The sequence below is a fragment of the Plecotus auritus genome (genome assembly GCF_963455305.1).
Source record: "Plecotus auritus genome assembly, chromosome: 12".
NCBI classification, from domain to species: domain Eukaryota; kingdom Metazoa; phylum Chordata; class Mammalia; order Chiroptera; family Vespertilionidae; genus Plecotus; species Plecotus auritus.
Window position 1 is genome coordinate 10,002,017 of NC_137778.1, and position 15,389 is coordinate 10,017,405.

Genomic DNA, 15,389 nt, shown 5'->3' on the forward strand with positions numbered 1-15,389 from the left:
GACCACGCAGAGCGGACTGTCCTTACCCGGCAGTGCTCGGGACCTCGGCAGATAAATCGCAACCGGGACTGGCCTCCTCCTCCTCCAGGAGGGGCCCTGGCCCAGCTGCCCCAGGACAGCAGCGTGGGGTAGAAGGCAATGCCTCGAACCCAGGTGTCCCCTAGCCCAGCTTTCCAGAGGAGCTCAGGATCCTGCAGAGCTCAGTGGGATTATTTATTTTTATTCAAACGACCCTCCCAAGGCCCTCAGGTGTCCTGGCCTCTGCTCGCAGTCCTAGCCCAGCCAGGCGTCGCTGCTGCCTCAGAGTCGTTGCGGGGTCGCGTGTGTCGGGGGGCCATCTTGCTGATTTAACACTGCTTTTTGTGTTGTTTTCCCTGCCTGCCTGCCCCTTCTCCCCCAGCGAGGACGGTGTCGTGGAGAGGTCCAGCCCCAAGTCTGAGATTGAGGTCATTTCTGAGCCACCTGAAGAAAAGGTGACAGCCAGAGCGGGGGCCAGCTGTCCCAGTGGGGGTCATGTAGCCGATATTTATCTTGCAAACATCAACAAGTAAGCGCTGCTTTTCATTTTCTGCTCCTCTGACTGACTCTGCCACACCCAGCCTCACCCTCTGGCCTGAGCCTCCACCCGCGCTGCACGGGGCTCCAGCTCCCGGGCCCAGCAGTTTGCATGTGCTCCTCGCTGCTGCAGGGCGGACGGGGCGGAGAGCCTCCCCAGCCTTGGCACAGGGCCGGGCCTCCGCTGGCTGCCGTCCTGCCTGGGAAGGTGCTCCCTCTGTCCCGCTTCAACCAGTCCTTCCTGGTTGTCTGACTGCTCAGCTCTGGCCAAAGCTTTGGTTACTTTAAGCAACTTGGTTTTACACTGTTCTCAGAGGTGCCTTCTCTTTTCCAATTCCTACTCAGATAATAGTCTGTGATGTCTTTCTTGGCCTTGTCTGTGCACAGATCTGAAGTCTGTGTGTCTTCTAGGCTCACATTAGCCCAGAGGCTTATTCAGATGGCCCGTGTCTGTGTCCCCCACACACATACACCCCGTTCTGCACGCGCCCCTGTGAAGGAAAGGAGACCACTGTGCCCCCAGGAGAGCTTTGTCTGAGCTCTTCATTCCTCGTCTAACTCCTACCTCCCTTCTTTCTGCCCTTTCACACCCGTGGAAAGACCTCTGCATTTCCCCCTACTGCTTTCGCCCTGTGTGTTACCCTCTCCTCTCAGTCCCTTTGCAGATTCCCACTCCTGCCCAGCAGGCTCTTACCTCTGCCCCAGCTTTCACTGTGGCTGTTAGCAACATCCTGGGGGTTTAACTCCACCCACACCCGATCTGGCTGCCTAGAGGGATCCCACGCCTGCGTGCTGCTGCCTCCCCTCGAGACATTCAGGTTATTGGAGAACTAATCTCATCTCAAGGGGCCAGACACCAAGTCCCAAAGCCTACAGACCTCTTTCCGCCAGACCCTGAAACTTGGCCCCATGCCAGCAGGATGACGAGCCCCAGGGCGCTCCCGATGAATACGGATTGGAGATGATGCGCAGTTTTTATTCCCCTGGCTTTGGAGGAATGAAATGATTTGCACACTGAAAACCTGTTAACCGTAGCCTCTGGACACTGAAACTGGAAGGAGAATAAAAGATGCTTGTTGTTTTTAAACTGCACCAGGTCGCCCAGATCTCTTGGCTTTTTTCCAACCAGATGGTAGCAGGGGGCGTGGTTGGGACACGTGGCTCTTCTCTGTCTCTTTGGCCCTCAAGTTAGTAAGTAGCTTATTCAGCTCACTTAGTGCAGTTATAATCGAAGTCAGACCAGTAAAAATGATTGAGGATTTTATTTCTTTCCCTCCAGCGTAGTGCCCTGCTGGGAGGGAGAGCTAGTAAAAAGTAATTGTGGGCTAATCACATTTTTTTTCCTTATTTACAAGTCTATGTTAATTATAAATCTATAATCATAAGGTCATAAGCCTGTTATTAGCCCAGAAACCAAGGCAGAGTTGGTGGAGGGAAAGTTAAATAATTAGTTAGGTACATATTTTTAAACTGTTATATATATTTGACACCATTTGTACAAAGGAATTGTACGGAGTCATAGCTGAAATAGTCAAAGGATGGACATCTGGTGGAAGGCGTTCCCTTGAGCTCCTTGCTTGGTAGCGTCAGGATGGGGTGTTTGTCATGTCCTTAGGAGTGACTCTGCCTTTAACTCCTGCCCCAGCTCCTACTCCACACATCCCTCCTCAGGCCCCTCACTGTCCTGAGTGCCCCGGATTCTCTCTCACCCAGGCACACCTGGTTACCTCCTGTCTCTTCAAGACAGTTTGAAGATTTTCCTCTTTGGGGGAGCCTTTCTGACACCCCTAGATCCTCAGGGCTGAGTTAGTTGCCCTCATTCTATGTCCCTAAAGCAGTATGAGTATCTTTTGGGACTCGATGTGCACTCATATTCACCATCGGACTGAGCTCTTTGCAACCAGGAACTGTCTTCCCCTCTACATCCCTGGGGCCTGGCCAGGACCTGGCATGCACCAGCCTCTCCACAAATCTCAGCAGCTTTCGCCTCGTGAGTCAGCCACCCGAGTGGAAAAGGAAGTCAGCAGTTACTGGGGTGTGGCATTTCAATTTAATTGCACACATTGATTGAGCACCTACTGTTGTGCCAAGTGCCGATACTGCTTCGTCAAAGGAGTAAGGTAGTCCCTGGTCTCAGAACTCAGTCTGCCGAGTCATTACCATACAGACAGGTAACTAAAAAGCAGTGCAGGAGGGCATGGTCGGTTCTGCCTTCTGTTGGAGATGGGGTACCAGGGAAGACTTGGCGGAGGAGTTACTTCAGCTGGACTCCATAAGACACTGAGAACATCCTTTTTCCACTCAACAATGGCTGGCTCTCACCACTAAACTACTGAGCAGGCAGCTTCATGGAATAGCTGCTTTGTGCCAGGTCCTGGACCAGGCCCTGTGGATATACAATGAGGAAGACCTAACCGGTTAAGAGAACCTGGACAGACTTAGAATGCTGGCCCTGCCTCGTAGACTAGGTCTACCCCTACCTTCTTACATCCTCAGCTCCCACCTCAGCCCCATCACCCTTCATAGATTTCAGATCAAAGCTGCTCAGCTGTCAGACCAAACCAGAAGTCCTACTGCTTCTTAGATTAGGTCCTTTTGAATCTAATTCCAAAAGAAAATGGAATTTTTCAGCAGTAGGCAACACCCATGTAAGTAGGACTCTGCCAAACCATTTCATAGGAGAGCCTCAGTGGTCTGAAACCAGTGGACACGGAGCCAGGTCCAGCCCAGTGCTGGGTGACTTAGGGTCATGTCGATGTATTTCCACCCTAAGAAAATGCACAAGCTTGGCCCTAACTCTGCAACATTGCAGCCTTTTGAAAGAATATTCTGTTCCATGTCTGCAAAATGAGTAGCAACAGCCTCTTGTCAAAGCCCAAAATGATCGCAGCCTTGTAGTTGGAGGAAGAAAGAGGCTAAAATTGGAAAAGTCAAGTCTCCTCTTACCAGCAATTCCCCACCTCCTTGGTGACGGTGAAACTTGTTCTCTCCTTGGGGCCTGGTTTCTGCTCAAAGCAGGTAATAGAGGGGCCTTTCCAAGCATCTCTCTCCCATTAGAAACTTCCACTTAATCAGACATTTTTCCTGACAGCAGTACCTTCCACCTTGAGAACTCAAAGCCCACGACTACCAAGTAAGTACCCACTTCTCCAGTTGGGGTGGCAGGGGGACCGAGACGTGGAGAAAGCACGGAGAAAGCCTCTCTGTGTCCCTCTCCTTCTGGAAGTCCCTGGGTGCCAGCATCTGTCCCTCTCACCGGTCTTCACGTCCTTGGAGCCAGGGCTCCCTAGTCACACTGCCCTCTCTCTTTGTGATTGAAGGCAAAGGAAGCGGCCAGAATCGGGGAGCATCCGGAAAACATTTCGGAGTGACAGCCACGGGCTGAGTGGTTCTCTGACTGACTCTGCCTCCCCGGGGGTGGGGGCTGGCTGCCGCCCATCTTCCCAGCCCATCATGAGCCAGAGTCTCCCCAAGGAAGGGCCAGATAAGTGTTCCATCAGTGGGCACGGGAGCCTCAACTCCATCAGCCGCCACTCATCCCTGAAGAATCGGCTGGACAGTCCACAGATCCGGAAGACAGTGACAGCCGGGAGGTCAAAAAGCTTCAATAACCATCGGCCTATGGATCCTGAGGTCATTGCACAGGTAATGGGGGGCTCTTGGGCAAGCGGCTGGCACGAGTCTACACTTGTCACTGCTGCTTAGTGCACCCATATTAATTATGACAGGACTGGAAACGACAATGCTTTATACATCATATCCTGAGTTCAGGGGCTAGCGGACATCTAGGTCTGATAAGATAGCTTTCCAAGAAATGTGGGTCCCTCTCCCTCCAAGAACTTGAAGACGGAATGAAAGAATACAGGCTTCTTGGTCATGTATGGGCCATCTACAAGGCTGTTGTCATTTTAAAGCCAGTAGTTAGAGATGGAGTGTTTTGATAGAGTCCATTCAGCCCAAGTGTTGAGGCTCAGATGTAGTTCTGGCCACGCTATATTATTCTTGACACTATTGCAGATGTCCCCCATTTCCCTTCTCCTTAGTTCCTCCACCCAACTGCAGCCCCACCCCAGGCCTTCCCCACACTATTGTCTGTCCATAGGCTATGCATATATGCATATATGTTCTTTGGTTAATCTCTTCCCTTCCCCAGCACTCCCCTCCCCGCTGAGAACTGTCAGACTGTTCCATGTATCCATGTCTCTGGATTAGTTTGATTGTTAGTTTATTTTTATATCACTCTGCCTGTGATTCCATCTCCTAAGGCTAATATCTGGTCCCTAGCAGTAGATAGATGGTCAGTCAACAATCTGCTCCTGGTCTTGGAGGCCCCAAAATACTCCGCCACAGGGGGCTTTGCCAGAAGGGTTTCCAGCCCAAATCTCCAGATGCAGTGGAAATGAGCTCCGTGGGGTCTTCTTTTCTTGTTTACACTACACTGACAAGCCTTTGTTTTCCATGAAATATTAGAGATCCATCCCCACCTCTAAAAATCAGACCAGCAGGCCCACTCCAAGCAGCTCGCTCAGACGTCTCTCCCAACTCTATAATTTTCATTAGACCAGGTAGGAACTGAGGGCTCATTGTTGCCCTCTCCTGTCTCAACCGAGTTGAGATTCTCCTCATCCCCTGTTTCAGGGGGCAGGAGCAGCTGGGCGTGGTCTCTCTTGGCTTAATTGTGGATCTCTGCTCAGGGAAGGTGTACCTGGTAAGCTCGGTATTAAGCTCCGGGCTGAGATGTCTTGCTTTGCTGGCCTTCTATTTCTGTGCCTCTACTTAAGCTCTTGGCTACACTCTGCCTTACACCATGGGAACCCTCCCAGCTCCCTCTTTGGCCAGGTCAAGAGGAAGTCAGAATAATGGCGGGGACAGGCTCTAGCTGCAGAGTGGGACCTTGGAGAGCAATGGAGCTCTTCCTGAGCATTTTTAAGGTCTGAGGACATCATAGGGAAGCCTGAAATTGAATCTCTGTCAATAGAACACACGGGTCATCCTGTGGGACAGACACCTTAACCAGGGGCCTTTGCTTGGCACATACAGTCTTTCAGTATGAGCCTAATTCCAAGGGAAGAGCCCTATGGTGGTTTGACACATGAGTGTGGGGAGGAGGGAGGAAGCTGGGAGGCAGCTGGCTGCATACAAAGGATCTTTGGCTCTTCCTTGAGCCCCTGAGCTGAGTGCTCCACTGTGACCTGCTGAAGGTGATTCACCTGTGGGCTCTGGCTCCCCTCCTGGTAACTCTGGTGCCCTCTCCTGGTGATGGGTAGGAGGAAATGGCTTCATCCAGGTGGGGGGAGTGGGTGGGGCGGGGGGGGCAGGGAGATGTTCTGATGAATCTTCAGGGCCAGGGCTCTTGGCCCTTTCCTCAGCCCTTGAGGAGGAAGAATTAACCTTCTCAACCTTTGGCCTTGGAGTCCAAGAGACCATCTCTACCACTTTAACAAAGTTTACTATGTACAATTTCAAGCATATACAAATGTAGAGAGAATTGCATAATGAATCCCATGTACTTATAACCAGACTCCTGCCCACTCTCTTAGTTCATCCACCTTTTCTCTCCCCACTGGATTCTATAAATCCTTCATCCGTAAATATTTCAATGCATATCTCTAAAATCCAAGGACTCTATTCCAAAAACATCTCAACCACTCTTTCCTAAGGAAAAAGAATCTCATGATAATGCAAATCCTTTTGTCCCTTCCCCCCACATTCTGAACATTCATATGTTCAAGGATTTGGGCCAAATAAAATAAGCTGGACATCTCATTATAGTTCGTTTCTCCACGATCTGGCCTATGGTGTTGAAATAGGATCCTTGGGGACTTCTCCCTCCATTTGCCTCACCTCCTTTTTCCTGTTTTGCAGGATATTGAGGCAACTATGAACTCTGCCCTGAACGAGCTGCGGGAACTGGAGCGGCAGAGCAGCGTCAAGCACACCCCTGACGTGGTTCTAGACACCTTGGAGCCCCTCAAAACCTCCCCAGTGGTGGCCCCCACGTCTGAGCCCTCCAGCCCCCTGCATACCCAGCTCCTCAAGGACCCCGAGCCCGCCTTCCAGCGCAGTGCCAGCACCGCTGGGGACATCGCCTGCGCCTTCCGGCCTGTCAAATCCGTCAAGATGGCTGCCCCGGTCAAGCCTCCTGCCACCCGGCCTAAGCCCACTGTCTTCCCCAAAACAAATGCCACTAGCCCTGGTGTCAACTCCTCGGCTTCCCCACAGCCCACTGACAAGTCTTGTACTGTCTGAGGGATATAATTTAATTGTTCTAGACAAGGGGACTGCAGGGACTGACTGTTATTAAACTCTTCCTATTTAACTAGCTTGGGGACTTCAGTTGAAAATTAGATTTAAGTTGTTCTTACAGGAATTAGCCTTCCCATCACCCAAAATCTCGAGAATGAAGCCCTCATTATCACCCTGCCCGGCCCTTCCCACTGCCCTCTGCTTCCCCCAGTTGTCGTAAGTCAGCCAGCCGCAGTACATACTGTTCTTAGGTTAGCCAGAGGTAGATTTTTCCATTATCAGGTCACTGTGAAATCTGGCCAGGCAAGTCATGAGGACATGGGCTCCAGGCTCAGTCCCCTCACACGGGATGCCTAACCAGATGGTCAGCTGCGGATGTCCCGCTCTCAGTGACATCTTGTTTTGGGTACTAGTTATAGAGAATCATATAGTCCATGTAGTCCATTCTTCATTTTACACACACACACACACACACACACACACACACACACAGGCTTTTCTAGTCTCTGGCATGTGTAGCTTCTGGTCCTAGACCAGTGTCTTTGTAAGTTATTGTGGCAGTTCACACAGGAGCCACCAGAGGTCTCTGTTTCCGTTACATATCTGTCTGGGGCCGGAGAACCTAGACTGATATCTCCATCATATGAAATGTAGCAGGATGGGACTCGGTCCTGTAATCTGCTTAGGGATTGGAGACTCTCTCTGTCTTCTTTCTATTGGTGTGAGCTAGTCCTTGGTATTTGCTTTTGCTCCCCCTCCATCTAGAACTACAACTCAGTCTTACTATGGAACTTCTCAAGTTTTGCTGAATGTATAGACATTTCTTGCTTTCCTGTCTTTGTCTCTGATGGACCATTTTCCAGTTAAGACATTTTCCTATATAAAAAAGTTTTATAGCTGGTTCCTTTTAGGGTAAAGGGTCCTATAAGAGAGTCTTATTGCATTTATGGCAGGTTTGGAAAAGGTAAGAAATGAGTCCTTTTCCTCCCACTCATTTGGGCACTTAAGACACAGAATTTGTTCCTCTATTAAAAAATTAAATTCAGCTTTGCTAGCCCCCAAATTGTTCCCAAATGAAAATGTCTTCTAAGTTCAGCCCCCTCGTTTGGTTATTCTATAAGGTCTCTTCAGGGGCCAGTGGGCTTGGAGCCCCAGGTACATTAAAGGGAGACATTTCTCCTTAAAACATGTTTTCTTTTACCCAAACAAGACAACTAAGAGAACTGTGCCCCCCTTCTTACCTCTCCCCCGCTTAGGGGGGGACATTAACATCTTCACAAAGCCCGAATCTAAGAAAATTAAAAATTGGATGCTGAATATTTTGGCCTTTCTTTGGACTTTTTTCTGGCTCTCCTCCAAAAAGCAAAAATGATGCCCTTGTCTGCTTTAAGCCAGTCTCTAAACCTGGTGCATATGATGCCAGCACCCTTGGCATCTTGCTGTCCCAGGACCAGAGCTGGGGACAGACAGTCACACTCCAGGCTCGTGCGTCTCAGATACCTACTCGAGTTAAAGCCGAAACTCATTCCTCTTGTCTGTTTTCTGGTTTTAGAGCTGCAACTTTTAGCCTTATTATTTCCTGTAGTTCAGGAGAGATGGTGGGTTGTCAATCAGATAGGAAAAAGTCTGAATTTTCTTATCTTTAACCTAGAAGCTCCCTTTTGGGCCAGCATTTTGAAGTTGGTAGTTGGCTCTGTGGAAGTGGTAGGATGTTCCTCATTCTGCCTGAAGGAAAAGAGGAGCTTTGTGCGAAATCACTAATTAGAAGGAGAACCTGCAGCACCAGGAAAACCATCCCAAGAGACGAAAGGGAGACATCAAGAGCTCCTTCAGGGAAGTGAGTCAGCCTCTGAGAAGCAACCCACAGCCCCCTGGAGTTCTGGCCCTTGTTCCCTGTTGGGTGGCCTCTCCTTGTCTATCACCTGGACTTGCAAAGGTCTTGAGCCAACAGGGTCTCTCGTACCCAAGGATCTACTTCCTTGCTGAAAATGGATCCCCGCCCTTCACTGTACATTCCTTTTAATCCAACTGATCCAAATTGGTACCCATACCTGCCCTTCCTCCTCCCTCCAGCGTATCCTCTCTAGGAAAGTGAAAGCAAAGCTTTCTTATGACAATGCTTCGGGCCTATTCTGTTGTCCCTGCCTTATTTCTCTCCACCCTGTTCATGACTTGTTCGCGTCCCCTGGGTCAGTGTCGTCTGCTGATTTGCATCATGAATTGGACAGTGTGTGAATGGTCACATGCTCCCCCCGCTCTGGGAGCGGATGTCTTCCCCTTTGGTGCTCCTGACACCTGTGAGATGGTCCTGTTGAGAGGACTAGGAACCCAGAGGAGAGTCCTTCTCGGCAGAGCTCACTGCAGTCAACTGGAATTGAGGTTGCACACTGTGATTTTTATACCGAAAAGCCAAGAGGAGCTGGCCACCCTGGGCATAGGGAGACCAGCCTTCCTCGGACAGGCTTGCCTAAACCAGCATAGTGTTTCCAACAGCCCCGCTCTGGCCTTTGAGGCATGGATCCTCTTCCTGGTGTGAATTCTGATGGGTCGGTCTTTGGGGAACAGAGGTGGGTGGGGTACCAGCATCCCAGTTCAGAAAAAGAGAGGAGTTTGCAGCCGACAGCCTGTAAACTGGAAACACTGGTCTCAGCCAACCTCCTCAGGGCACCCTGATTTCTCCCCAAGGAGACAGGAGAGACGCCAGCAGCAGGACGAACGGACCGCTGGGAGGGCTAGTGTGGATGGACCTCACGTTCGGAAGAGAAGCTCGATCTTCCAGGGAGTTGCAATGTTGTGGCGTCTGACGTGTATGTCACGTTTGTGTACAATGGTATATTCTTTAAATAGTGTTGATAACTGGAATACTGTATGTATGCTTGGAGATGCTTTGTGGGAACCTAAGACTGTCACTCAACAGATGTTGGATTGGGGAAAATCCAAAGCACAACTTGGAAATAAAATACGTTTTTAGGTTTCAATGCTGCGGTTTACATCCCTTCTCCCTGAAATCTCCAATCCACGAGTCCAGCTTCCCAGGAGGGATTTTGACGTGTCCGTGGTAACAGAGCACTGCCTGGCAACAGAAGGAGAAAATAGGTGGCGTTGGGAGCCAACCACCTTCACCCTCCCCAAGGCAGGCGTAGCACAGGTGCATTTAGAATGTGGATCTTCCCCCTGGCGTTTCCATTTAGCCCGAGTGTGGAACCTAAGAGGTTGTGAAGAAGTCTTCGCGGTCTCCATTGGGCGGTCTGTTGCCATGAGAACCATCCTCTCCACAGAACCCATCTCCCCTGTGTTCAGTGAGGACTGTTCTCACTTCTCTCTCCAGTCGGATTTCCCACTCAGAGGGAAGGAGCCTGCGAAGTTGCTTGGAGGCTTTGCCAGCCAAAACCAAGGGCGACTAAAGGTTTCAGTTCGACAAGCAAAGCGCTGCGTCACTGCCCTTGGCAGTCCCCTGCCTCTAGGAGAGCTGACCCATATGCTTGTGCTGTTGGCCTTGAGTACCAGGGCGCGGGAGGTCTACAGAAATGCTTTCTCTCCTTTAGGTTTTGTTTGTTTGTTTTTTAATGAAATCACTATCTTTTTTAAAAAATATATTTTATTGATTTTTTTACGGAGAGGAAAAGAGAGAAACAATCGATGAGAGAGAAACATTGATCAACTGCCTCCTGCACACTCCCTACTGGATATGTGCCTGCAACCAAGGTACATGCCCTTGACCAGAATCGAACCTGGGACCCTTGAGTCTGCAGGCCAACGCTCTATCCACTGAGCCAAACCGGTTAGGGCTCCTTTAGGTTTTGATTCTAGCTAATCATAAGGTCAAGGTTGATGTTATTCAAGTATAACCACTTTAATGCATCCTCGAGCCCCAGTTCACACTTCTTCATAGTGGGCGTATTCTAACACCAGAAGCCCTGGGGATGGGTGAAGCCTCCTATCCAAGGGAGTGAGTGCCCCGTGTTTAACAGAACACAAGGACTCCTGCTCCAGGCAGGGCCAGACACGGCCCACTGCGGGGCGATGCCTCCACCTGTGACTTGTAGGTCTTGTGCTCCTGCCCTTGCAGTCTGTCCGCTTCCCCGCCCTCGCGTTCATGGCAGAGCTGCAGCTGGGGCTTCTCTTGCTGGTCACTTGTTCTTGGCTCTCCTGCCACCCCATGTGATGGGTGAGTGCCCTCTCCTGGGTGTGGGTGACGAGCTATGAGGTGGAACTAGTTCGTAAGCTGTGAGCAAAGGACCAAAGAATCTTTTCAGGGAGTCCTAAGGCAAAGGTGGGCTATTCTTTTGGGATTCTTTCAAGTCAGTTCCCATATTCTGATGGGCGCTTGATGGAAACTAGTGACAACAACTCAATGGAAACACAGGCCCATTCCATCCAGATAGAAACCAAGAAAGACCAGGGGGTGTGACTTAGGAAACAGTCTATGGTTTTCTCATCTAAACGTTCAAGTCCATAAGTAGGTCTATGGAGCTTCCTTTTACTCCGGAGTTAGCAACCCTGGCGTCTTACAAAGGCTCGTTGATTAGTCAGTCACCAAACTTTAAGTTCCACTATGTGCCAAGTAGTGTCATACAATATTGAGCAGGAGAAGCGGATAATGGAGTTTTCTTTCCAGTTTCAGGGAGAAGAGATAAATAAGCAAAATAAATGTTACTGTGAAAATGAAACCATGTAGGAAGGTGGTGCCTGGGTACAGTTCATCAAGAATTCTGTTTGGCCCGGTAAGGTTGAGGTGACTATTAGACATCCACGTGGAAATATCAAACAGACTCTTGGATACGTGAATGTGGAGTTTGGGGGACAGGTCATACCTGGAAACAAATTTAGTAACTACTACATTATAGATGTACTCAGATTGAGATTCCCAGAAAGAATATAAAAATGGGAGAACGAGAAGGTATCAGTCATTAGAAATCCTTCAGAGAAGAAGCCAGCAAAGAAGACAGAGGGAGCGAGTGACAGAGGTAGGCGGCTGGGAGAGCACAGTGTCACCGAAGTCCAGAGAAGGAATGTTTGAACGAGGAGGGAGGGATCAGCGGCAAATGCTGGTGGGTAAGAGGAGGCAGCGAAGAAAGTGCCCTGGACAAGAGGGAGAATGAGTCGGGTTGGCAGCAAGTGGGAAGGGAAGAGGTGGCCGGGAACTCATGGCAGCTCATTCAAAGGTGTTTTGATGGAGCATCAGAAGGGGTCAAGGGCCGGATTTTTGTTTTTGAAATGGACAGAGTAGGTGCATGTTTGCTCCAGGGCAGGGCCCCACTGAACGGAAAGAGTGCATATGCAGGAGAGGGCGAGGGCAAGGGCAGAGCACAGGAGGAAGGGGTTGGCCAGGGCCAGGGAAGAGGCACTTCCGTCTCCTGGCAGGGGAGGCAGGTGCAGGTGCAAGGCAGGCAGTGGTGGTGGGGGTGAGAAGGAAAGGGAGTTCCCTTTTGATTGCTTCTTTCATTTCAGTGACATTGAAGGCAAAGGCCTTAGCTGAGAGAGTGGGAGAGAATGGTGAGTAGGAGGTTTGAAGAATTAAGAGAATGAAATGCTCACTTTCCATGCCAACACTGCCCATGGTGCTTCAGGGCCAGTTTCCTTCAGGGGTGCTGCTCCCACAGCTCCTTCCCCACTGCTTGCGGGGAGCGGGAGGGTGTGCCAGGCTGGCCGCAGGGCTTGTCCCTCCTCCACCGAAGCGCCTGGTGAACGTGGCAAGGAGCAGGGCTCTCAACCCTGTCCCTCTGCCCCGCATCAGTGACTGAGCGTGAGTCTCACTGCCCAGGCCTTCCTCATCCCACCCGCCCTGGTCCTTTTCCCCTCTGTATGCGCTGGACAGGCGAGGCCCCTGTGACCAACAGGCACAGCCATGTGGGGACAGAGAAGGCCCCAGTGCTTATTTAGGGCCCACCAGGTAGCAGGCACTTCATCTCGTTTTGTTTCACATCAACCCTATGAGAAAGGTCATGACTTGCTCAAGGTCATGCAGAGCAAGTGGTCGAGTCAGGACTCAAACCTCCATGGTGGCAGAGCTCCTGTTCTTCCCAGTATACGCTCAGCCTCCCTTCGTAGAAGGCAGATGTGAGCTTGGCCCTTGAGAGCTGCCATAAAGATCCCCTCTGCCTTAGTCGGTTTGGCTCAGTGGATAGAGCGTCGGCCTGCAGACTGAATGGTCTCAGGTTCGACTCTGGCCAAGGGCACATGCCCAGGTTGTGGGCTCCATCCCCAGTAGGGGGCGTGCAGGAGACAGCCAATCAATGGTTCTCTCTCATCATTGATGTTTCTATCTCCCTCTCCCTTCCTCTCTGAAATCAATTTAAATATATATATATATATATATATATATATATATATATACACACACACATATATATATGTATATATGTATATATGTATATATGTATATATATATCCCCTTTTCCCACCTCTGGTCCTTATCCTGCCTCTGAATTGCCACTTCAATTTCTACGACTCCTCAGAGCCATTGGGAACATGTGGTGACGCCTCCCACAGACTCTCCTCCCTTCAGGACCCGCCAGGCTCCCGTGCCACCCAGATGAAACGGTGGCCATGCTGCCCAGCTGGGGCCAGCAGCTCAAAACCACATCAAGACACGCATTCACTTATCCACACAGAGGATGTAACCTCAGAGATGCCCAGCGGAACTGTCCCTGCACAGGGCTCCAGCCCAGCTCCGCCCTCCCCCCTCCCCCCCCCCCCCAGCCACCACCGTGCCCTGAACAAGTCCCCCTCTTCTCCTACTTCTGTGCCTCCATGCATGCTCCCACTGCCTCCAGTGCCTCACCTTTGACCCCTAATTCTCTGCCTGCCTCTCCTTTCTCCAAAGTCGGCTGGGGATCCTTTCTTCTGGCGAGCCTACCTCCTCTCTGTGCCCCCGCCCCCGTGCCAGGTCCACAAAATCACCACCTGCTGCAGTGTGTGTCCCAGAGCATTCACCATGCTGTCCTGGGGGACACCAAGGTCTCCCCTCTGTGTCCTCAGCACACAGTGCCTGCTTCCTAGTAGGTGCTAGACACACATTTATTGCTTTGAGGATTCATAAGACACTGGGAAGAGAGACGGGCTTGCTGGAGAGAGGAGAGCAGGGGTGCTGAGAGCTGAGCAGGTTCCCCAGGGAAAACTAGGTAGACTCTTAGGGATAGACTAGAGAGTATGTTGCAAACCTCAATGGCTTATTAACAAAGGTTACCCCGCCAAAGCTGCATGTCCCCAGTGGGCCAGCAGGGGGCTCAGCTTGGGACAGTCACTCAGGGATCCTGAGAGAGCAGTGACCTTGTCTAACCGTCACTGTCAGAGAGCAGGGGGCTCTTACATCAGCATTTGGATCCTACGTTGGGGAATCACAGGGCCCAGGCGGTGCAGTTCTACGGGGGCCAGCAGGCGGAAGCCTGGGAACCCTGGGTGGAGGGTGGGAGGATCTCAGGGATTTCTCTCGGTGCTGCTGTGACAACCAGGGGGAGTACCTCTGGGCAGGGCCCAGCAGCCCTGCCTCTGGCTGCCAGGTCATAACAGGTGTGCCTATCTGAGCGGGAGGCGCTTTATAGTTCTGGTGTCACTGTGCTGGGGGTGGGGCCGCCGGAGGAAACCACCAGGTGTGGCCCTGGGAAAGTCCCTCCGACATTCTCTAGAAACGTGGAATTTCCTGGTTTTAACCATTTCTTATCCAACTGCCACCTCGGAGCCGGGGAGGGTGGGGCAGACCTCTGCAGCCTCCTAGGAGATGTCCTTGGGGCACTGAGACCTGGCAGGGAACAGGCATCCCTGGTCCAGCCCTGCAGTCTCCGAAGGTCATGGGCAAAGTCCTGCAGGTGTGGGCCTCGCGGCCCTCAGTGCAGTCTGCAAGGGCTTTCCTGTCTCCCAAGCGTTAGGGTCCCCAAAGGAGGAATGCGCGAAGCTGAAAGGGGTAAAAAATTATGAATTTATTAGGTCATCTGGAAAACCAGATGGCTGAGCCCCAAAATGGCACCAGCACCCAGAGACCGGGGAGTCAGAGATTTTAAAGGACTCTAGGTTGGCTTTTTCTGGGCAAAGAATTCTCTGGGCAGGTCTTGGGGGTCGGAGGGAGGATAATGGTCTTAGCAAGTGGAATGTGGTCTAAGCAAAAGAGAATGTTCACTGTGTGGTGGTCTCCAGGTCAGTTCCCAGGGGAGGGAGTATGGATTCAATTATGTGATCAGACCTAACAGCAAGCATTTCCAGATACATTGTTCCATGTCGTCCACACAACCAGCGGAGTAGATGTTACCATCCTCATGCCTTGGATGACAAAACTGTCTGGGAGGGGTTGGTGCTGTGCTCAAGGTCATACTGAAGGGCATAACCTGGGCCCCAGCGCTTGCTGCTTGCTTTCGGCCTCTGCAGGCTTCCTGGGAAGGTGAGTCAGACCCTCCCAGGGGCTCCTGGGTGTGGGAACTTAGTCCTTCCACTTGGTTAACTTGCCCAACCTGCTCCGTTGACTCTGGGCCCAGCCCTGAACTCCCCTGCTCCAGTGAACTGTGGGAGATGCCCAAGCAGCACCCCGAGGCCCGCCACCGCTGCCCAGCCTTAGTTCCCAGGCTCTTTGTGGCTCAGGCTCCTTTGTCCTGTCG

General features: G+C 51.3%; 1 protein-coding gene across 6 annotated transcripts in view; it reads left to right on the top strand.

Annotated features, from left to right (window-relative positions):
* Window positions 1-9,779, top strand: part of SRGAP2 (SLIT-ROBO Rho GTPase activating protein 2) — a 239,334-nt gene extending 229,555 nt beyond the window's left edge. For 2 of the 6 annotated variants that reach the window (XM_080648555.1, XM_080648556.1), the window contains exons 21-23: window positions 401-547; window positions 3,876-4,200; window positions 6,421-9,779. In XM_080648555.1, the coding sequence (XP_080504681.1) occupies window positions 401-547; window positions 3,876-4,200; window positions 6,421-6,804 (856 nt within the window). In that variant the 3' untranslated portion in view covers window positions 6,805-9,779. Of the gene's footprint in view, window positions 1-400; window positions 548-1,446; window positions 1,647-3,875; window positions 4,201-6,420 lie in introns of those variants that run through there. The other 4 variants (XM_080648557.1, XM_080648559.1, XM_080648560.1 and 1 more) reach the window with 3 other exon arrangements.
* The last annotated feature ends 5,610 nt before the right edge of the window (window positions 9,780-15,389 follow it).